The sequence below is a fragment of the Diplotaxodon limnothrissa genome, linkage group LG10 (assembly GCF_057381915.1).
Source record: "Diplotaxodon limnothrissa isolate DT_005_m linkage group LG10, D_limnothrissa_male_GT1.1, whole genome shotgun sequence".
In the NCBI taxonomy this organism is placed as follows: Eukaryota; Metazoa; Chordata; class Actinopteri; order Cichliformes; family Cichlidae; genus Diplotaxodon; species Diplotaxodon limnothrissa.
Window position 1 is genome coordinate 30090963 of NC_140605.1, and position 23433 is coordinate 30114395.

The 23433-nt window shown below is 41.8% G+C and overlaps 1 protein-coding gene across 4 annotated transcripts in view; it reads right to left on the reverse strand.

Annotated features, from left to right (window-relative positions):
* doc2b (double C2-like domains, beta) overlaps positions 1 to 23433 on the reverse strand; it is a 180008-nt gene that overhangs the window by 23071 nt on the left and 133504 nt on the right. For 2 of the 4 annotated variants that reach the window (XM_085364706.1, XM_085364705.1), the window contains 2 exons: positions 21258 to 21388; positions 12283 to 12287 (listed from right to left, as the gene is read on the reverse strand). In XM_085364706.1, coding sequence (XP_085220832.1) covers positions 12283 to 12287; positions 21258 to 21388 — 136 coding nt within the window. The remainder of the gene's footprint in view (positions 1 to 12282; positions 12288 to 21257; positions 21389 to 23433) is intronic. The other 2 variants (XM_085364704.1, XM_085364703.1) reach the window with 1 other exon arrangement.

Genomic DNA, 23433 nt, shown 5'->3' on the forward strand with positions numbered 1-23433 from the left:
ATTTGGCACCAGTGCCTGGATGCATCACGTTTAAGCAGCAGTGAGCCAGGTCTGTCACTCCCAACAAACAAACAAAGCAAAAGACAAAGCTCCAAACGGGATGCAGTCCACTTTCTTGTGGCTAATAAACAACCCACCCATCCGTCACCTAGCCAACTCACTAATGGAGATTTTGTAGCTCGGGGCTGTGATCTCTCAGCGCCCAGCGTTGCTGCAGCTGGTGCATCAAAGAACCCTTGCACACCATAGTGAGTTGCAAGCACTATCTGGCAGAACAGCATTATTTGATGCCACAGGGTAGAAATGCATTATCACAACTTCTTTTTTCTGCCTCCAAGTGGCAAGAACCCCCCCCAAAAAATCTTAGAGACAATGACCAGTACCACTGGCAAGTTGTTGATGTAAAAACACAAAAATATACCTAAAAACATTGCAACATTGTCAACATTGACAGTAACAAGCTCTGAACACAAGATGAATAAAAGCTGGGGTCTACCACACCAGGCAAAATCCTAAGAGCTAAAATCCCGTGGGACTTCTAGACAGACAGACAAACTGGTCAAGGCTAACCAACCGACATAGTAGTGGTGGACAAGCAGAAGGAGACAGGTGCAGTGATATACCAAGTGATAGCAACATGAGAAAGAAGAGATGAAAAGCTGGAGAAATACCAAGGGCTGAGAGAAGAGCTCGAGAAGATGTGGAAGGTGAAGGAAACAGGAAACAGTGGCTTCTGCACATCCCAGGAACATGATCCAAGATCTGTGTCCAGAAGAGAGAAGTCCAAGGAACAGCAAAGACACTGCAGAGGACCCTCAAGCTCCCAGGCCTTGGGTAGAGGACTTGAGCCTGAAGGATACATGTATATAGATACGTATCCACATAGCTGCCCACTTGGAGACAGCAGCCCAGATTTGAGTCTGACACGTGGCACTCTTTTGTTTCTCACCACTTTCCTGTCTATTTTCACTGTTTCACCATCAAATAATGGCAGAAATGCCCAAAAAATAATCCAAAAGAAAGTGCCCTCACAAGCTGTGCAATCTATGATCTTTGCTGCCAACACCCCCAAAACTCCCACAATAATCAGAAAACAATATTTAAATGAAGAGCAAAACTGGCATAAAGAAACAGCTCTGCAGACGCAGACTGCTGCCTCCACCACACACTCTTGTACTGTGTGTAGGAGACAGGGCTCAACAATCTGTCTAGCAGTATCCACAGCAGGATACTAATCAGATATCTCCAAGGAGCTGACTCTCCCCACATGAATCACACATGACTTTTACAAGACGTCTCACTGGACTGGTGACGACATTCAACTCATCTAGCGTGCCAACATGTTTCAGTTGCCACTTCAGCTTACTCTCAAATCCATTTTGTCCAGTTGTGATTTTGTAGTTTCCGTCTGCCTGTATCCTTTAACAGAGCGCACTTTAGGAATCCACGACAAACCAAGAGCGTTGAGACACATACAGTAGCGAGGGAGGAAGCAAAAACCTCTGCCTGGATAGTAACAAGCCCAGCATGCCTGACAAGCACTGACATTTTTACAGCACTCACTGTCTTCTTTTCAGTTTCACACTCACAGATCATTCATTTAGCCTGAACACCAGCCCTTTGCTAACAGCTCTTTTTTATGCCAGCATATAAATAATCCATACCAAGAAAGTAGCAAGTAAACTGCATTCACTGCGAGAGTGACCACAATGGATAAAATGACAGTATTTTTCGGTCCATAAGGTGCACCAGATTATAAGGCATATTAAGTGAAACCAAACAGTCAGATAAACAAACTTTACTCAACTCATTCTTGCGTCCTCCACTTCCTATTCCCATGTTGTTGCAGTATATTAATGACCAGTGTTGGTCAAGTTACTTGAAAGTAACTATCAGTAACTAATTACTGATTACTTCACCAAAAAAGTAATCCCGTTACTTTACTAATTAGTTATTTTCAAAAGTTATTAATTACCTAGTTACTTTTTAAAGACACGATTTACAACCTGAAGAGGTGATAAAGCGATAGATCTTTCAGCCCAATTCTACTTTTTCTACATAATCCATCATACAAAATTTAATCAAATGGAAAAGTCTGTTTTTAAAACTTGTTTTATCAGTTTTAATCTTTTAACTTTATGCATCAAGCAAAAACTTAATTATATGCAACATTCTCTGACTGGAAGAAATTTGTTTAACATTTAAACCTATTTTCTGCACATTCCAGCACATAAAATAATTTTTTTTTGTGTGTTTACACTCAATCTTTCAAATAAATGCAAGTAAAACACAGCAGAAAATAAATAAAGTCAAAGACTCAGTGGTCCTGTTGCTCTATTTTCACCTGTATCCGGTTGTTCAGTCTGACGTCACTAGCCGTGTCTGGGTCTAAACTCCGCTGCAGGTCCATATATCAAACGATCACTATGGCATTACTGAGAGTTGAAAAACTGTCTAAAGTCTTTCATCTTTAATAAAATAATCAGCGTTCTGCTCTACCAGGTGTAACAATTGAGTTTAACATCCAGGCATCCATGAAAACGGAATTTATGACATTTAACGGAGTTAGAAGTTAGCAGGGAGTTAGCTCGCTAGCTTCTATCTAAATACAATATAGCATGTCCTGACTGCGGGGTTTTGGAAACAAATTAAAACGTACAGCTCTGTTATCACTTCCAGCATAAATGAAGACAGAAAACTAAACAGCAGTGACGTTTGTAGGGTTACTGAAGTTGGGCTAGCTAGTATATAATGATGTGCTACGTGACCGCTAGCGACACAGGTATGTTAGCATAATATAAACAAGCTAACTTTTTTTCCACTCGATAAAAGTTAACGTGAGTGTTCTCGGTGGTCAGAAACAAATGTAATCGCATGGCAGGATGCTGTAAAAGGAGAACAACTGAGATAATCCATCCACAATACGAGGTTAGTCATTCATATACTGCTGCATGGGCTGGGCTGTAGTTACATCCTAAGGTTTTAAAAACTGAGCTTAAATAAATGATTAGCGGTAATAAAAGCCGAGGGAGGTCAACAGTGATCACTGACTGTTTTAGGAGCTTTTTGAGATCAAATAGAAGAAAATACATAACATTAAACATGTTAACAACACAAAAGCCATATTAAACGCAGACTACTTTAGACCCGGAAGTAGGATTCGTCGCGTCATCACTGAACAACCGGATTGCAGGCGGAGGTTTGCCCATCTCTGTTAATGACTAACCTCGTATTGTGGATGGATTATCTCAGTTGTTCTCTCGACTGAAGTTTGGTCCGTTTGCAGCATCCTACCGTGCCATTGCATTTGTCCGTAACCATCGGGAACCCTCACATTAACTTTTATTAAGTGGAAAAAAGTTAGCGTTCATCCTCCAGCTTCACTGTGTTTATGTTATCCTAACATAGCTGTGTCACTAGCGATCACGTAGAACATCGTTATATACCAGCTAGTCCAACTTCAGTAACCCTACAAACGTCACTGCTGTTTAGTTTTCTGTCTTCATTTATGTTGGAAGTGATAGCAGAGCTGTACGTTTAATTTTTCAGAAATCTCTCAGTCAGAACATGCTATATCATGTTTAGGTAGAAACTAGCGAGCTAACTTCCTGCTAACTTCTAACTCCTTAGCTGTAATGCTCCGACAATCCACCAAGCTGTGCAGCTTCATAGCTTACCAAAGTTGTACTAAAACATTTTGACAGATTTTTGAGCGCCGTGTACAATCGGTTCAAGGTCAATAAGCACAACCAGAATTCATACATAAGGCGCACTGTCTATTTTATTTTAAGTGTGCCTTATAGTCTGAAAAATACGGTAGATAAGAGTGTTTCAGAGGGACCGCTTAGGTAAGACTGCAATAGTTTGTACATGTGCACAGGAGGGATAGTGGATACATTGGACAAAGGATGTTGTAGATGGGTCTTCCAGGCAGGAAGAAAAGAGAAATCCCACAGGGAATATTCATAGATGTAGTGAGGAGGATTTGCAGAGGGTTGGTGCGACAGAGGAGGATGCTGGCACTATTTTCTTTCCTTTTCATCTCACACACCCCAAAAATCACTATATGATGAATAAATCTGTTACTTAATTTTCAAAATGTCAAACAATCCCTTAAACAGGACTTTACAAGCCAACTGATGGCATCACAATGACAATATCCATCTTTTATATACCATCTTTGTATGAAATACTAGAGAAGAAAAACAATGGCAAAATGGTTTGAGTATCTTTGCTTGGATCAACCATGGGGTGAAAATTCTTTCTGATAGTAACACGCATGTGTAAGGTGCTCATGCAGGTGTGAAACAGATTAGAAGCAAATAAGGGAACAGCAGCAGGAAAGGAGCACCCACAGGAGAAGAAGGAAATCACAAAGGATGTGCAAATCCTAACTGCAACATTTTGGCTCAATTTTCATTTTTCAAACTAAAAGCAGCATATGGTTTAGTGGTTTTAGGGTTCCTAATACACTGGAGTGGTTTGAATGCAAAGCCTAAATGTAGTAAAAGCTTTTCAAACTAAAATTTATGGATGTCTCCTAAGATGTGACTCCTCGTGCAGCTTTTATGAATCCCCGTTTCCTTTTTCTATTAATCTGTTCAAACATAAAATCAATTAACATAACCAAACACACCGCCGTGCAGTGGTGTTTACTTTACATTTTCCAGCTACATGTACCATTGCCTCAGGGAAAACTCAATTATGATTGGCTAGAGGATGTCCATTAATTGAATTTAATGCACAGCATTACCGGATACCTCCGATGAGACCATCTCCACATCACTCTGAATGAAAGCAGGCACGGTGCTAAATAATACAGTGAAATATGTCTCACTCTGTGCTCGCTTCATTATTTTCTCCAAAGACTGACAACAAAGCAGCGCATACAGTAGGTAGCAACCCAGCACAATAATATTCCAAGTGTATTGACTGGGTCCCAGGTATTACACAGCCCCTCAGGGGTTACCAGGGAAACAGAGGTATTACCAAGAAAAATGTCTGATCATATGCCAGGATAAAGGGGAGGGTGTCTTTGACTGGTTCACACTATTCTCCCAGTAATCAATTCAAAAATTTAGCCATGCACTTTAAAGTGAAACCCCTTTCCACAAGCCTCCATCTTTTCGTATTATTTATGGTAACAATACAACAAAGAAATTCTGACATGCTAAGAGGAACACCAGTGTTAGTCTGTGACACAGGTCACGTCTGAATCTCTTTGAGAGAATGCGTGGGTAGTAGGGCTGGGCGATATGACCCAAAATTCATATCTCGATATTTTTTAGCTGGATGGCGATATAAGATATATATCTCGATTTTTTTTTTTAAGCCATAAGTTAAGAACAAAAAGAGAGTTCTTAGTCACACTGTGTCCCAGATGTCACACGGGCACTTTTATTTACATACAGCGTAGATGTACATGAAGAAATTACTCAAAAATAAATTATCAGCATTTATTAAATAATCATGGTCCATAAATAAAAGAAAACAATGTTGTTTTTGTGCATAACAAAAAGCTCACAATTGTGCAGTCAAAATGTAAACTAATAGACGCTGAGCGTAATAACAAAGAGACAGATTTCACAGCTGCACCACGTCTCTAAACAGGTGCCATTTGTGGTCCTTATACACACACAGTACGTATCACTCCGCGAGGCTCCTCCCCGGTAGCCGTAATCCTCCGACATCAAGCCGTGCAGCTCCGTAGCTTAGCAAAGTCATATTAAAACATTTTTTGACAGATTGCTGAGCGCTGTGTACCACATAAAATCGGTTCGCGGTCAGTAAGCACAACCAGAATTCATACATAAGGCGCACTGTCGAGTTTTGAGAAAATGAAAGGATTTTAGGCCGTGCAGCCCCTCCGGGCTGCATGTCGTTAGCGCGGTTAGCTCGCTAACACGTTGACGCCGTCCAGCCCCACGCACGGGGCCATCCGCGGTAACTCGCTAACGGAGATTTTCCGCTTTCATCTTGTCATTGCCTGCAGGTGAAGCTATGGGGGAGGCGAGGCCGAGTAACGTTGCGTAGAGACAAAAGTGGACGAAAGAGAGGCAAACCTGCGGCTCCACAAGTATAATTATAACGTAACATAGGCTATATCGATATAAACGATATTGCCACATCTTATATCTCGTATGAAAATATATCGATATTTTTAAAAAACTCGATATATCGCCCAGCCCTAGTGGGTAGTTCAGGATTTGAGGCTTTAAATGTGTGCAACAGGAAGCTGGGTTGAAATACATCTCCTGCCAATGTCCTGGTAGGATCTCTTAGATCAACACCTCTCTGAAAACAGTGGGGCGCTAACTATTGTGCTGATGCAAGAGAAGCGGCTGAGGCATACAGAGCACTGGCATTCACACACATATTCCACGCAGAGAGGATAAATAAAGCTGTGCCCGTAACAGCAGAGGTAAAAACAGGTGAGAGAAATTGTTGCTCAGAGGCTTAAGAGGAATATTTAGGCTTCTCAGTCTCTGGTTCTCTCGCCTTTAAGGAAAAAAAACACAAAGCGCCTCGTTTGTACTTGTACTAATGTGATTATCTCCTCATTCAAACTTCAGTTCCCACGTCTGGCTGGAAATGCTGAAAAATGTCCATGTCTGCAGTAGATTTCAATGAGGTAAAAGCAGCAGCCTCGAACAAATGAAGCCAAAGCTCAAGGGAGAAAAAATGCAGCTCTCTGAACCGTCACAAGAGGCTGCCCCCAAAAACAAGACAATGCCACAGACATCAGATCAAAACAGTGAAGCCAGCATAGGAGCATCTTAAACCTGTTTTTCTTGAAATGGCCACCGGGGGCAGACTGCTGAGGTTGCAAAAAGACTTATTATTGTACAAGTATATGGGAAGAGGCTCCTCCCTTCCCTTGGTTTAGGTTTCACTTTTTCCAAACTCGACTAATATCTAGCAAGTGTTTGCGGACAAGTCAGACTCCATCTTCTATGCAAACTATCTCGACTGGTTTTCTTGTTCAGCATCCAGTTTGCAAATGATTTCATCCAATGACAGCCAACAGTTTTCAGGAACTACTCAGAAATTGGTGAATACACGTATTTTCCTGCGGTTGCCAGATAGTTGGAGCCTTGTGTAAGTGAATGATTAGCTGTTTGGAGTTTTTAAATATTAAACAGCTAACATTGTGGTTCATGCATTTTAACAACAAACTGGCAAGCTAGCCTCTGACTTATCATTCCAAAAAAATTGAAGATAACAAATTGATAAAATTCACTGAAGTTTCCAACCAACTGTAAAGATGTCTCCTTGAATGTAAAACTATATAGTTTGCGTAAAATATAGCATTAAGAACACTAACATATCGGTGTGGAAGTGAAGTGTTAGAACCCCTGGATGTCAGAAATGTGAGAAAACCTTGTCAGAGAGAACGGAAAGATAAAGGTCTGTAAGGTATTTCATGTTCTAAGTTGTACAGGCCATCACATCCATCATTATTAACACTGTCACCCTTTAGCCACATGTGCCATACTCTTTTGTGGCTGAATGCTTTCAGCAAGCATTTGGCGTGATGCCGTAGTAACTGTTTCCAGGAAAGACAGATCAACGGCTTTTAAACACGGGCTTACATAATGAAACAAAATACAATTTGAAATTACATAAAATGTGGCAACAGGGTGAGCTACAAATTTGAGGCCTTCTATTACAGCTAAGCCTTTCATTGTCCAACTGAGTTGAGGGAATACAGAAATGTATTGTACAGAGACACTGATCCAAGATTCATTGCCAGATTAGGCTGCTGGCTTCTACTGTTCAGGGCCTCTTGCCGTCTCCTGGTGCCAGTCCTCATTGCAGATCCAGAGTCCAGGCTTGGAGACTCATCCATTAAATTGAAAATGGGCAATTGGTCAAACTCACAATGTTGGCAGGCACAGCAGTCCAGCCTCATTGAAATTACCAAAACATACAAAGTGTTCCTCAGTCTTTATGTCAGCATGTACAAAATATTCATTGGTTCTATATTCTAATAGATGAAGTGCTGCCTTGAATATAGCGTTGTAAGAGCTTTTAAATTAAGAATTCTTCATGTTTTCATGTCTGAGTGTCATTTGTAAATGTGTATACAAATGGTTTGCAAACCTCCAGCAAACACTCACTAAACTGATTGGGGGAAAAACTTATATATTCTTTGTGACTAAGGTCACCCACTGATCTCTAACACTGTGCAATTAAGTTCTAAGGGGAAGATGTCTGAAATTTAAAAACACTACAAAATCATAGTATTTACAAAGATTTTAGTAGTTTTCTGTTGAAGAAGGTAAAACAGTAACAACTTTATTTAGCCACTGTTAGCTGCTGTTAGCCGCTGTTAGTGAAACTATATTTGTAGTAAGGGTGTAAGATTTCTCCAAGCGTTTATTCACGCTTGGTGAATAAACTCTCATATGTTGTCAGACTGTAACTGACTACACGAGACTTGAGGAGGAGGAAGTCGACACATTTTATTAAGATCATGATCGCGTTGTCTCTTTCCTTTGCATTTTAATTTCTTTGTTGTCCCTCCACTGCACTCGAATGTCTACACCTTTTTTTTTTCTTCTCTTTTCTGCCTTTGGTGTACTACATTATATATTTGGCCAGTCTCTAGCCAGACACGTAAAACGTTACTAGTCAGAAGGGAGGTATCCTTTCCGACCACTGTATTCAAATATGGTGAAGTAACATGGCTGCTTACATGAACCACAAATCTCCTCCTATGTATTTTTAATAGATTCATTTTAAGTTTATGAGAATGCATCAGTTTGTTGGAAGATGAAATTACACACTAATCTATGTATATTCATGAATACAATATACATTTTCATAAGATAAGATAAGATAAGATAGAACTTTATTAATCCCTCGGGTGGGTTCCTCTGGGAAATTCGACTTCCAAAAAGCACAGCAACGACCAAAGTTACAGTTACAGAATTGTTATATATATATATATATATATATATATATATATATACATACAGTGGGGCAAAAAAGTATTTAGTCAGCCACCGATTGTGCAAGTTCCCCCACTTAAAATGATGACAGAGGTCAGTAATTTGCACCAGAGGTACACTTCAACTGTGAGAGACAGAATGTGAAAAAAAAATCCATGAATTCACATGGTAGGATTTGTAAAGAATTTATTCGTAAATTAGGGTGGAAAATAAGTATTTGGTCAATAACAAAAATACAACTCAATACTTTGTAACATAACCTTTGTTGGCAATAACAGAGGTCAAACGTTTACTATAGGTCTTTACCAGGTTTGCACACACAGTAGCTGGTAATTTGGCCCATTCCTCCATGCAGATCTTCTCGAGAGCAGTGATGTTTTGGGGCTGTCGCCGAGCAACACGGACTTTCAACTCCCGCCACAGATTTTCTATGGGGTTGAGGTCTAGAGACTGGCTAGGCCACTCCAGGACTTTCAAATGCTTCTTACGGAGCCACTCCTTTGTTGCCCGGGCGGTGTGTTTTGGATCATTGTCATGTTGGAAGACCCAGCCTCGTTTCATCTTCAAAGTTCTCACTGATGGAAGGAGGTTTTGGCTCAAAATCTCACGATACATGGCCCCATTCATTCTGTCCTTAACACGGATCAGTCGTCCTGTCCCCTTGGCAGAAAAACAGCCCCATAGCATGATGTTTCCACCCCCATGCTTCACAGTAGGTATGGTGTTCTTGGGATGCAACTCAGTATTCTTCTTCCTCCAAACACGACGAGTTGAGTTTATACCAAAAAGTTCTACTTTGGTTTCATCTGACCACATGACATTCTCCCAATCCTCTGCTGTATCATCCATGTGCTCTCTGGCAAACTTCAGACGGGCCTGGACATGCACTGGCTTCAGCAGCGGAACACGTCTGGCACTGCAGGATTTGATTCCCTGCCGTTGTAGTGTGTTACTGATGGTGACCTTTGTTACTTTGGTCCCAGCTCTCTGCAGGTCATTCACCAGGTCCCCCCGTGTGGTTCTGGGATCTTTGCTCACCGTTCTCATGATCATTTTGACCCCACGGGATGAGATCTTGCGTGGAGCCCCAGAGCGAGGTTGATTATCAGTGGTCTTGTATGTCTTCCATTTTCTGATGATTGCTCCCACAGTTGATTTTTTCACACCAAGCTGCTTGCCTATTGTAGATTCACTCTTCCCAGTCTGGTGCAGGTCTACAATACTTTTCCTGGTGTCCTTCGAAAGCTCTTTGGTCTTGGCCATGGCGGAGTTTGGAGTCTGACTGTTTGAGGCTGTGGACAGGTGTCTTTTATACAGATGATGAGTTTAAACAGGTGCCATTCATACAGGTAACGAGTGGGGGACAGAAAAGCTTCTTACAGAAGACGTTACAGGTCTGTGAGAGCCAGAGATTTTCCTTGTTTGAGGTGACCAAATACTTATTTTCCACCCTAATTTACGAATAAATTCTTTACAAATCCTACCATGTGAATTCATGGATTTTTTTTTTCACATTCTGTCTCTCACAGTTGAAGTGTACCTCTGGTGCAAATTACTGACCTCTGTCATCATTTTAAGTGGGGGAACTTGCACAAGCGGTGGCTGACTAAATACTTTTTTGCCCCACTGTGTGTGTGTATATATATATATATATATACATATATATATATATATACATATATATATACATATATATATATATATACATATATATATATATATACATATATATATATATATATACATACACACACACACACACACACACACACACACACATATATAAATACAGAGACAAATATAAATAAAATATACAAAGGGGATAAATAGAATAAATAGGAATAAAAAATAAAAATACAAGTGAATTGCACATTTCAAGTATTGAGGTCTATTGCACTGTTGACTATTTACAAAAAGTATTGCACAAGGTATTGTACAGTGAGGTGAAGAGGCACTACAGCTTAGTTGTTCCCCCCTCCTTTGTCCTCCTGTTTCCCCTCCCTCTCCCCTCCAGAGAGGAGTTAAACAGTCTGATGGCGTGTGGGACAAAGGAGTTTTTAAGTCTGTTAGTTCTTGTCTTGGGGAGAAGCAACCTGTCACTGAACAGACTCTTCTGATTGTTTATGGCCGTGTGCAGAGGATGCCCAGCATTGTTCATAATGTCCAGCAGTTTCTTTAATGTCCTTTTCTCTGCCACTGTCACCAGAGTGTCCAGCTTCATGCCGACCACAGAGCTAGCCCTCCTGATCAGTTTCTCCAGCCTGGATGAGTCCCTCTTTGCTGTGCTGCTCCCCCAGCACACCACAGCATAGAAAAGTACTCCAGCAACCACCGACTGGTAAAACATCCTCAGGAGCTTCCTGCAGATGTTAAAAGACCTCAGCCTCCTGAGGAAGTACAGTCGGCTTTGGGCTTTTTTATACAGGTGCTCTGTGTTGCATGACCAGTCCAGTTTATTGTCCACCCACAGCCCGAGGTACTTGTACTTGTTGACCACCTCCACCTCCTCCCCCTCTATCTGAACCGGCAGTGGACCTTCTCTGGACCTCCCGAAGTCCACAACCAGTTCCTTAGTCTTTGAGGTGTTGAGTTGCAGGTGGTTTGTGTGACTCCATGCGACAAAGTTCCTCACCAGACTTCTGTACTCCTCTTCCTGATCATCCCAGATACACCCCATGATGGCCGTGTCATCTGCAAACTTCTGAATATGGCATAATTCAGAGTTGTAGCAGAAGTCAGAGGTGTACAGGGTGAAGAGAAGAGGGGACAGCACAGTTCCCTGTGGTGCTCCTGTGCTGCTGACCACAGTGTCAGACGTGATGTCCTTCAGCCTGACGTACTGTGGTCTGTCGGTGAGGTAGTCGGAGATCCAGGCCACCAGGCAGGGGTCCACCTCCATCCTGTTCAGTTTTTCCTGAAGCATACAGGGCCGGATGGTATTAAAGGCACTGGAAAAGTCAAGAAACAGTATCCTGACCGTGCCTTTTCCCTCATCCAGGTGTGAGTGGGCTCTGTGTAGGAGGTACAGGATGGCATCCTCCACTCCGACACCCGCCTTGTATGCAAACTGTAGTGGGTCCTGGGCATGTTGTACCTGTGGTCGGAGGAAGTTGAGGAAGAGCCGCTCTAGAGTCTTCATAAGATGTGACGTCAGTGCCACCGGTCGGAAGTCATTCAGCTCATTGGGCCGGTTCCTTTTAGGGACCGGGACGATGCAGGATGTCTTCCATAGGGCGGGCACTCTCCCCAGTCGCAGACTGAGGTTGAAGACTCGTTGTAGCGGCTCCCCAAGTTCAGCAGTACACGCCTTAAGCATCCTAGGACACACCTTGTCTGGGCCTGCTGCCTTTCTGGGGCGAAGCTTCCTCAGTTACCTCCTGACCTGATCCACTGTGACACTGGGAGATGTTTGGGAGGAGGGGAGGGGGGGAGATGTCTTGCTGCTGAGAGAGGGATTGGAGGAGGGGGGTGTCATGGTGTCAGGAAGGGGGGGAAGCGAGGGAGGCAGGAGAGTGGGGAGAGAACTCTGTAGTGAAGGTGAGGGTGAGGGTGGGGGGGTTGTGGGCTGGTCAAACCTGTTGAAGAAGTTGTTGAGTTCGTTTGCCTTCTCCACAGTCCCCCCCACTGTGCTTTTCTTGGTGTTGTGGCCTGTGATGGTTTTCACACCATTCCAGACCTCCCTCATATTGTTCCTCTCCAACTTCTGCTCCACCTTCCTCCTGTAGGTGTCCTTTGCTTCCCTCAGGCAGCGTTTGACCCAGAATGACCCTGAAAAATGACCTTTAAGACTTTAAGGTTACATCAACGCTTTTCTGTGTTTTCTACCCAATCTACTGACTTTTATATAAGCCGAAGAAGCCAGTTAAAAGGCTCCACTGTCAAGACCATCAATAAGACAGGCAGTGTGAGCTGCTGGATGAGATGATTAAATGGTTGCTCTATTCTCCCCGGCACACAAAACAACTTCCTGTTTTCAGACAGAGCTCCTCATCCAAGCGCAAACAGAGCAGAAAGCTACCTGCCAGAACACCCTTTTCTCTTTTTAACCAGCAACAGTCATAGCTTCACTTCACTTTGCCTTGAAGCAATCTGTGTGAAAAAGGCCTATGAGGCCCTGTTACATGACATACGACAGGGTGGTCCAAAATAGCATGAATCTTATCTGAAGAAGAAATGAAACATTTGTCACCTTTGACGCAAATATCTGCTCTGCTTAAAAACCTATACAGCGATGATCTGAGCTACCCATCTTCTAAAATCAACTCTAGTTTTACTAAACGAATAGTAACGTAAATGAAAGAGCATGTCTGCTGTGCGTGGATAGGTATTCTTTGCTGTAGATAGCTGTTGTAAAGCTGCAGGCAGCAGTGTCATGCAGATATACCTGTGAGTCACGTTGTTTCATGTCAGCACTGACAGTATCTACTGATCACACTTTGCAATCCCTCATCTGGTTGTTATCTCTTAGACATGCAGATTTTTGCCACAAACATTTAGATGCAACGTTGCAAATTGTAAACTTACCCGCTTTACCTACTAACCTACTACTAAACTACTAACTAAACACAAATAATAGCATTTTTAACACTAATACTGCTTTCTGCTCCCGAAAATGCTCAAATCTTTGAATGGCAAATGACTACAAAACACTTTAAATGTGGTCATTTTTGGAAGCACTTACATAAACAAACCTCGGTACAAAATCAAAGCTCAGATTGTTCAATGAATAGTAGCTGTTTGGTCCCAGTTTATGCACAAGCATATTTTTCTATTTTTGGATGCTATTTCTCACTCCCACATAGACAACAAAGCATATGAGTGAAGCAACAGGAAGTTGTCTCTCCAAACACAAGACTGTGCTCCACACTCCAAATATGGATGGTCCAGAATTACACTGCATCCACTTTTTTTTTTAAAACCATAAACTGTGTAGGCATTTTCAAAAGGATATTCAATCACAGTTCAATGATACTTCACTCCACTCCCATGCTCTCATAACGCATAATCCACTCCCGCACCCCACTTATGGGCTCAAAACCCAAGGCTCTAATCTGTCATGTGCTTTAAGCTAAATCCTCGCGGGTCCTGTTGTTTCTTGCAATTACCAACATCTATTATATGGAGCACCATGCCATGCCCTGTTGGGAGCTTTTGTTATACTATTATAATGCACCACTTATTATCTGGATTTAGTATTACCAGATATTTAAATTTGTTCACACACACATTCTGTCCCAGTGAAACTAATTAGAGTTACATGTTATCAATAAAACAGACCGCATGCCTTCCTTAATTACTCTCCGTGCAGAACTGTAGCTCAGGCTTTGACATGCAGCTGTGTATCTGAACAGAAACAGTGAAATGATTGCTAAACATCAGAAAATATCTGCTAAGTCTTCAGCTTTTGCTTCTTTACACTGCCTATTGTGGATTTTAAGGTTTGTTTTGGATGAATAAGCCAGATTGCAGGACTGATTTTATCCTGAGTTTAAGAGTTGGAAAACTCTGTTTATTTTTAAATGAAATCTGCACCCCCCCCCCCCAAAATGTCTGCTAGTGATCCAAGAGTTTGGTTCAACTGATCAGCATTTAAAGATGTGTTTGCTCATTTGTTCTGGCTCTGAACTTTGACATGAGCAAATAATCGTATGCTTCTATGATGAGTTTTCCTAGGGTGCCAAATTGCGGCAGGTGTTAATTAGGGATGGGTACCGGTATCTGGTGCCTTTATGGCACCGGTTCTGACATAAACGGTAGTAACCAGACCGAAAAGCAGCGCACATTTCGGTGCTTTATTTCCTGAGATGTCATACACTTTGGATTCTAGCCAATCATTTTACCTTTCCGAGGATAGTAGGCGGGGCCAGGTACGTACGTTCTTTTAGAGCAGAGCTACAGATTAAAAATGCCCAAGGCGAAGCGGTCAAAAGTCTGGCTGTACTCCACAGCAAAATATGCAAACTCAGCAGCCTGCAACAAGTGCTTTAAGCTGATACTGTGCAAAGGAGGTAACTCCTCGAATCTGATGAAACACCTGGTGACGCATAGCGTTTTTTAAAAGCCGAGAAATGCACCGTATTTGATAGCTTGCTGCAAGACCTCACACCGTGCACATCTACTGCGGGTGGGTTGCCTGTTATCGGACCCGGAGTTAGCAACATCCCCCAAGAACCCGAAGAGGAGAGTCCTGGCCCCTAGCCCTGCCAGTGTAGCAGAAATGATGATGGATGATGATGGCAGCAGCAGCCGTTCTTCTCTGAGTGAGTAGCTTAATATTGTTCGTGTGTAATTTACGTTGAGTAGGCTAACCACGTTATTAAACTAATGCATGTAAGGTGAACTAGCAAACACCGTCGTAGTTACATGCGGCTGTCTTCTTGTTTGATGGCAGATACTCCCTTCACTCTGGCCAAAAAGGCTAAAATGACCAAAGAAAAAGTGGAAAACAGCTAAACATGAGAGGTTTTTGGACAAAGTTTGTGTTTTTTTCCCATTGTTTAAGCACTGCTTCCAGCCAAGAGTGATACCATATATGACCTATAGCTGCAGAAAAGACTAACATTGTTATCTTTTTACATAAAAAGAGATAAGAGATAAGATAAGATACCTTTATTAGTCCCACGAGTGGGAAATTTTCAAAACAGCTAAACATGAGAGGTTTTTGGACCAATTTTGTGTTCTCCATTCTTTAAGCACCAGTTCGAGCACCGTTTAAGCACCGGCACCCTTTCAAAAGTACCGGTTTGGCACCGGTATCGGATAAAACCTAAACGATACCCATCCCTAGTGTTAATGAACGGTAGGACAGTGCACCACTATTTTGATAAATCTTCCTGAAAGACTTTTACATTCAAAACAAGGGTTTATGACCCTCTCTGAAATGGTTTTAGTGGTTCAGACTTTACCTTCAGGTGCATTGTTCCTGTCAACTGCTGTTTCTTAGTTGACATTACAAACTGATGAAACAGATACCTGAAAACACTTTACTAGCTGCTTCGTCTGGTTAGTGGGTATCAATTATTTCAGTTTTGAGAGTGCTAGGCCAGAAGAGCCAAGGTTTGAAGAGTCAGTGTGCTTATAAAGCTTTGAAAGTTACATAACCTGAACTTTATTGTGAACAAACCAAAGTCTTAACAAGCTCATTAAGGTCTGAGACCTCCGATCTCTTGGGGATACCTAAACAGTTTCTTTCCCTTTTTAAAAACCCCCCACCAAAATTAAACAACATAATGCACTAACTGTGATTAAAATGTGGATAATAACGGGTCACCTTTTACTTAATGCAAACTAAAGTTTGGTGCAGTTTAAAATTGCACAGGTTCTCCCACTTTTCCTAGGCATCAATGTCAAACGTAGGTGAAGGATAAAGATGTTTTGAAAGTTCACCGGCACGGACTGTGAAACCTGGGAGGTAAAAGCAGAGATCAAATCGGCACAGCATTATGAAATCAATTATTCATGCATGTTGAAGAGAGACGTCGTCAAAGTTACACCGCCTTGACGGCCCATCACTCCCGGTCAGATGGTCATACAGTGCAACAGATGTGGAAAATCAAGCTGTTCCCGTGCTGGTCTTTGTGAACATGAGCAAGCTTGCCAAGTCTAACCCACACTTGAGTCACTTAATACACTGAAAATGATGGACTGCTGCTGATGATTATGGTCTCGGCCTACACGTAAGATATTGCACTGAGCAGAGTATAATGTTGAGTATTACATGCTATGCAGTTACACAGTTACACACAAATAAATAATGAAAAAACACAATGACTTCAAGCTTACTGTTTCTCAAGGCAGTTTTATTTAATTAAGCAGGTCATGTCAGCTCTGCTCTGCTGACATGAGCTGTTTATCAGAAGTGTTACGGTGTGTTCACACCGAACGCGATGGACGCGAATAAAACGCCCCAAACGCCCCTAATTTGACGCGTGTACATTCGCGTCTCAACGCGTGTCCAAGAAAAATCCATCGCGCGTCAAAATATGATATTTTGACGCGCGTGAACCGGAAATGTGGGAGGAATGTGGGAGGGAGTTGTGCCAGACCTGGTTTTGCAAGATGGCAGCTATCGAGCTAGCGCTTGAAGAGAGAGTCTCCCTTCTCTATGTACTGTGGAGAGCAGAGCAGCAGCGTAAAAGACGTCCTCGCCGTACCTGGGTCCATCAGGTCCTCCAGAGGCATGAGCAGTTTGGTGAGTTTCACCACTTGCTCCAGGAGCTGCGCCTGGATGACGGCCGATTCCAGCGCTATCACCGTCGGCCAGTTTGAGGACCTGCTTTCCCTCGTCGGTCCCAGCATTGCCCGCCTAGACACCAACTACAGACGCTCAATCCCACCTGCAGAGCGCCTGTCCGTCTGCCTGAGGTTAGTAAAACTATTTAATACGGTAGTCCTTTATTGATATCTGTGCTAATATGCTAATCCATCCAGTTATACACTGCTAACATGGATGTGCTATGCTAACAGTGAATGCTGTCGGTGTTTACTGAAAGCAAACTGTGGTACAGAGACGACTCTTTATAATATTTCTAGTGATACTCAGAAGCTCTCATCAAGTCCCGATTTAATTCGATTTATGCTGTTATCAGTGTTTGCATGATAGCATGGCTGTGGTGTCACATCAATGTATGCGCTCGGTGTTTGCTGATATCAAACTGTAGCATTAGGACCACTGAGTTAACCTTTGTAGTGATACTCACTCCTTTTTATTTAGACCTGGTTTAATTCTGGGATAGTTGAATATTTGTATATAATCCCTGCAGCTGTCAGACTCTATAGCAGGGGTCACAGCCTTTATTAAAACAGAGTTAGATAAAACTGTGAACAGTTTGGTTCATCTCTAGTTACATGGTTCTATCTTGATAAGCTGTCTTATCACAGATTAATTTTTCAAAAATATTAATGATTTAAGCAAGGAAAGGGCTACATGTCAACATACAACTCTTTATTTCTATTAATGTTTTACTTCATTCCTACCTGATTGACATGTTTAGGAATTATGAGTGATTGGCTCACTGTAGTTGTGAAAGTTGCTACCAATCAAATTATGATATGTTAAAGTTAAAACAAAACACAACTGTTTTAGATATTATCTAATATACATTTTGTAATTATCCTTATAATTTCAAAATGTTTTATGTAAGATTTAAGTTTTGTGATTTATATCTGACATCACAAAAGTATTTTGGAATTTGAATAATGTATTTTGTAACTGCAGCACACATAATACTAATTTTGAACAATTTTGTCCAGGTTCCTTGTCACCGGGGACTCCTTCAGGACCATCGCGTTCAGTTTCAGAGTCGGTGTGTCCACGGTGAGCCAGATCACCCCCCCAGGCAGCGACGTCCATCTGGGACTGTCTAGTGGACGACTTCATGGCTGTGCCTTCACCTGGAGACTGGCGGTCCATCACAGAGGGATTCCAAGAGCGCTGGAACTTTCCTCTGTGCTGTGCAGCTCTGGATGGGAAGCACATCCAGACAAAGGCACCCCATATATCATATAGGAGACACACACATTGATATACACTAAATATTCATTTCATTTCTTTTTTGTGGTGCCCAAATTGATGCACCTGCTTGATTTTGTTTAAACAATTATTGCACACTTTCTGTAAATCCAGTAAACTTCTTTTCACTTCTCAAATATCACTGTGTGTGTCTCCTGTATGATATTTAACTGACATTTTTTATTGTAACAACCAACGATTTATACAGGAAAATAATGTCTATTAACAAGGTTGCCCAAACTTCTGCATCCCACTGTATCAGTATATTTTGTCATTAGTATAATATGAAATAAAGTCTACATGTGTCAAGTTGTGTGCCAACATTTGCTGTGTAGTAGAACTGAGACATTAGTCATTATAAACATTTATTTAAAATAATATTAAAAGTCTCAAACAGAAAAACATTAAACATAAATATATAAAATATAAGAATTTACAGAGAGACAGGAATAAAAAGGACCAGCTGCTCTCCAGAGCAGGAACAAGGCTGAGGAGGAAATGCTCCATTGGAGACTGGTGTGGCCTCTTCAGGGACTCCAGGATGGCCAGCTCCACCGCCGATGGACCGTCCTGGGACCCGTCCCTCATCTGCCTCGGAGCCGTCCTCCTCTGTGGGCCTGTAAAACAGCACAAAACACAAAGAAATGAGAAGGCTGCTACTAGATTTTAATTTCAACATTGAAAAAAAAAAAAACAATAACAGGATATAATCAGATTGGTTGTAGATATTTAGTAAAGGTGATCACAAGGGAATCCCACCGACTAAAAAGGTATCAGTGCTTGCTGTACATATCTGTGGGTGCAGCAGCAGGAGCTCAGGGACTGGGGATGCTCTGCTGCAGAATCAGTTGGTTCTATCAATACAGTATTAAATGTTAACAGGTTGGATATAATAATCGTAGAGTAGACAGTGGTCCCTCATTTATTGCAGGGGTTCTCAGAATAACTAGCCCCTGGTCACAGTTCTCACAATTGATTCTCAAAGTGCAAACCTTTGTAGATTGCAAAACGTAAAAGTATTATTATGCCGCGGTTTGTCTTCATCTGCCCGCCACTTTCGTGCGCCTTTTTCCCTCACGGTGCAGGTGTCTATTTCCGAATGAGGCTCATAGTTATGGGTGTTTTTGTGCTGTTTTTTCTATTGGACGCGATGGTTATCAAAACCAAACGTGATAAATTTGGCAAGCGCAGGAGATTTGTCAATCAGGCTGCAGAATGCAATGCTGTACTGTGCAATAAAAAATCAGCGAAAAAGCAAAGCAGTGACGGATGAACAGCGGGACCACTGTGTGCTGTTTATTAATAAACAATAAAATATATTCCTAAATGATAACATGCATAAAAGCAGAACGGTATTTGTACGTCAGTGGGAAAATAGCGGTGGCTTGCTAGCTTTTGTGCGGCTTCCCCGGGTCAGTGAAAACTTTCAAAAGAGAAATGAATGAACTTACCAGGTTGCCCGATCTCTTCACATATCTTCCTCCAAGCTCGGTCCTTTTTATTCCTGTCTCGGTACTGAAAGCAGCTGGTGTTGTACAGCTCCGAGTTGTTTGCTACCGCATTGATTAGCCTTCCCCTCCATTGAAGTATGAAAGGCTTTGGCTGGATCTGCCCCTTTGACCTAGGTAACAGCCACGTCACCAGGCTCCTGATTGGTTGTCGCGGCGCGATTTGACGCTGGAGTTCAGATTTTTCCAACTCGAGCGGTAGACGCGAAACGCGCGTATGCACAAAGTGCAACACAAAAACTCACGCGCGTGGTTTTATTCGCGCGTCAAACGCGCCAGACGCGCTACACTGACGCGCGTTTCACGCGTTTTGGCGTTTTCGCGACGCAAATCTGCTTCCGAATTTTCGCGGGACCCGCAATCGCGCGTCATCGCGCCTTTCCATTGACTTTACATGTAAACCTGACGCTCTATTCGCGTCCATCGCGTTCGGTGTGAACACACCGTTAGCTTCTTTCTTATGATCAATTTATTTATTCACAGATTTGTATTTGAAGTGTTTTTCTTAGCAGAATAAAGTGACTCCACTGGAAATATACTGGAACAACCTTATGCTTTGTAATGATGACTAAATTACTCTTTAATCTTAAGCTAGGCAGATGTATACTGGACACAGTAATTACAATTTGGTCTAAGGATCCAAGAAGTAAGAAGTAATATGAAAGTAGGGTGAAACAGCAGTCTGGTCAAAACTGAGATACGTTGGCAAAAACTGCACCTGGGACAGAAATATGTTGCTTCTATGTGCAAAAAGAGGAAAAGTGAGCTTTACAAAGCAAGAAATATCTATCAGATTATTGCAGTAAAGATGTGAAATGTATGTTGTTGTTTTTCAAATCGAATTAGGTTAAACTGCCCACTAATTTGATAACTAAAGGGCTGTCACACCTATATTTGCATCTAAATTCAGTGTCACTTGTTGCATGGTGATTTGCACATTTGGAAAAACAAACATGGATTAGAATGTCATCAATGTAATGCAAATCATGTGTTTGGTTTTCTCTTCATCAGGAAGATTTTGTTTATTTATTTTTGTTATAATCGATAAAATGATACGATATGATATTCATATTCATACAGAACTTCTTGTTTGGTGGAAATTTTGACTTAAACTTCCACATGGCATTTAATAACATGTCTATCAGACAGCAAAGCCATGTCTGTAATATTGGCACAATCTTTAGGATCTAAAATGTTGTTGTGAGTACAGCCCCTCAAGAAACAACAACACGATCACGTTTAAACAACATAAAAATGCAGCTGTGTGTGTGGGATGGAGTGAACTTACAGGTAACTGTTTCTCCAGGCAGTTGTTGAAATTCTTGGTTTGATTGGGCTTCAGCTTCTTGAGAGGGATTCGCGTTTCCCCGATGAACTCGTTGTGGCGGAATTTGTCCTCATCACACACTGAAATCCTGAGATGACAAGAACAGAGAAGTGTAGGAGGACATGAGTAGAGCGAGGTTTAGGTTAGGCTTTGTTGCTGAGAGGAGGCTTAAAGCCATAAAACCAGTCATTTTCCACCATCCACCTTCACAGGGCTTCAATTTGTACTTTGTAGTCACAGCTGCTAAATCTGTAGGACCACAGCACTCAGAGCACTGAAGCTACAACCAAGTAGTTCTGCAGGGATCATTGTCAGACTCTATCAGCATGACAGGAAATGATGAGATAATTATACACGAGGACGCGTTCAACCGTGCACGGATCAAAAGATTCAAACATACTAAGATGGAAGGGGAAACTCTACGTGAGAAGACGTTGAGAAAAATTTGACATCATGTCAAAGTCATTTAAGACCCAGTCACGAATTCATCTTGAACACATCTCCATTTGCTCGTCTTATTTACTCAATTAGTGCAGCACGAATTGAACTGTGCTGTGGCGCATTGTCCTTTCCGCCTGTTTACTGATTTCTATTATGTGCCCACTTTGCATTTGTTTCCACTGAACACACAAACAAAACAAATCCTCTTTTCAGTGCAAGACGGCGTCCTTTCTTAACAACAATAAAGACGTGGATTTATAATATAACACAGTAGGCTACAGTCACAAAAGCTAATGATTGATGGGGAACCGAAAGGTCTCTTGCAGTCAAAAGGTGCACGGGGCCACAAAATGAGCTTTGTGTTTTACTGGAGATCTATATTCTTCGCCAGCATTTCATTAAGTTTATAATGAAAGCCAATTATTGGTGCTCCCTGCAGACCTATGCTTTCAATAAATGCAGAGAGCGCCCACCGCCCTAACATGACATGATTCACACTCACGGCTCCAGCATGCCTGTGTTGGGGAATACTGTTTGTTTCAAGTGCTTTTCCGCTGCATAATCAGCTGCAATACTGAGGAAAACATGCAGCCTTTAGGAACCGCACAGCGTTAGGATGTTGTATGTACGTTAATATGCATCACTAATACAGTAGACTGTATGGGACGTGATGCAATCAGACTCTCAGTGAAAATAACTGGACAGGTGCTGAATTCAAATTTCAGTTTCCAAGAAGAAATAGGTTGCGCTGTTTTGGAAGCATGGATGCTTTTCTCACAGTCTATTGTTTCTGGAAAATGGTTAATAAAGGTGTTTTCTGTGTGTGAATAGATCTTTTGGCTTGTGTGCACAGTGTCTGTCACATCTCATCTCTGCTACATTTGCTTCAGGCCTTCATTGTTGTTGTGGCATTCAGTCCAGTAACAATACAGTATTTTTTTTCTGCTCCGCAACACAAAATAATCAGCAAAATACAGTCACATATTTGCAGCGTGTCGATAAGGTTGACAGTCGGTCACTGCAGTCCAGCAATTACTCCAGCTGTCCCAGAAGTACAGCGAGCGCTTTGCAGCTTATATTGTGTAGTAGGAAAGCATGTTTTCACAAAATACATTTAAGCTATTAGAAGTAATGCAATAAAACTTTTGCAAACATTCTGTGATGATTTGGTAGTCACTTGTGTAAACTTATGGAGGTGATAAAAAATGTTTTGTGTCCCTTGTTTCTGTCTTGTTTGCTGGACAAATGGAGGACAAAGTGACAGGCCTAAAAAAACAGTATCTGAAAGTCACGTCCTGAGGAAATGCGAAAAAAATACAGCAAACACCTGACATAGAACCAGCGAGATGCATCGGGCTCTTCAGCTGATCCACCTACTGTTTGTTTATGCCTCATCAGAAATGGCCTCAGTGGAAGGGGAGCAGTGAAGAAGCCATTCTTGAGGAAGGGAAACAGGAAGAAAAGAGGTGAAGTTTGCCAAATTAAACAAGAACCAGACTGATCATCAGGTCTTACAGAGGAGGTCCAGAGAAGGTCAGGAGAGCGATATGACTGTGAGGGTCTAGAGCCACCTGAAAAACATGGCGTCTGTCGTGGTTTGGGGCTGATTTCAGCCATTGGTGCAAAATTCAATAGAATTATAAACGCAAAAAGGAACCATCTGATTTTAATCCATCACACAATACCATCATG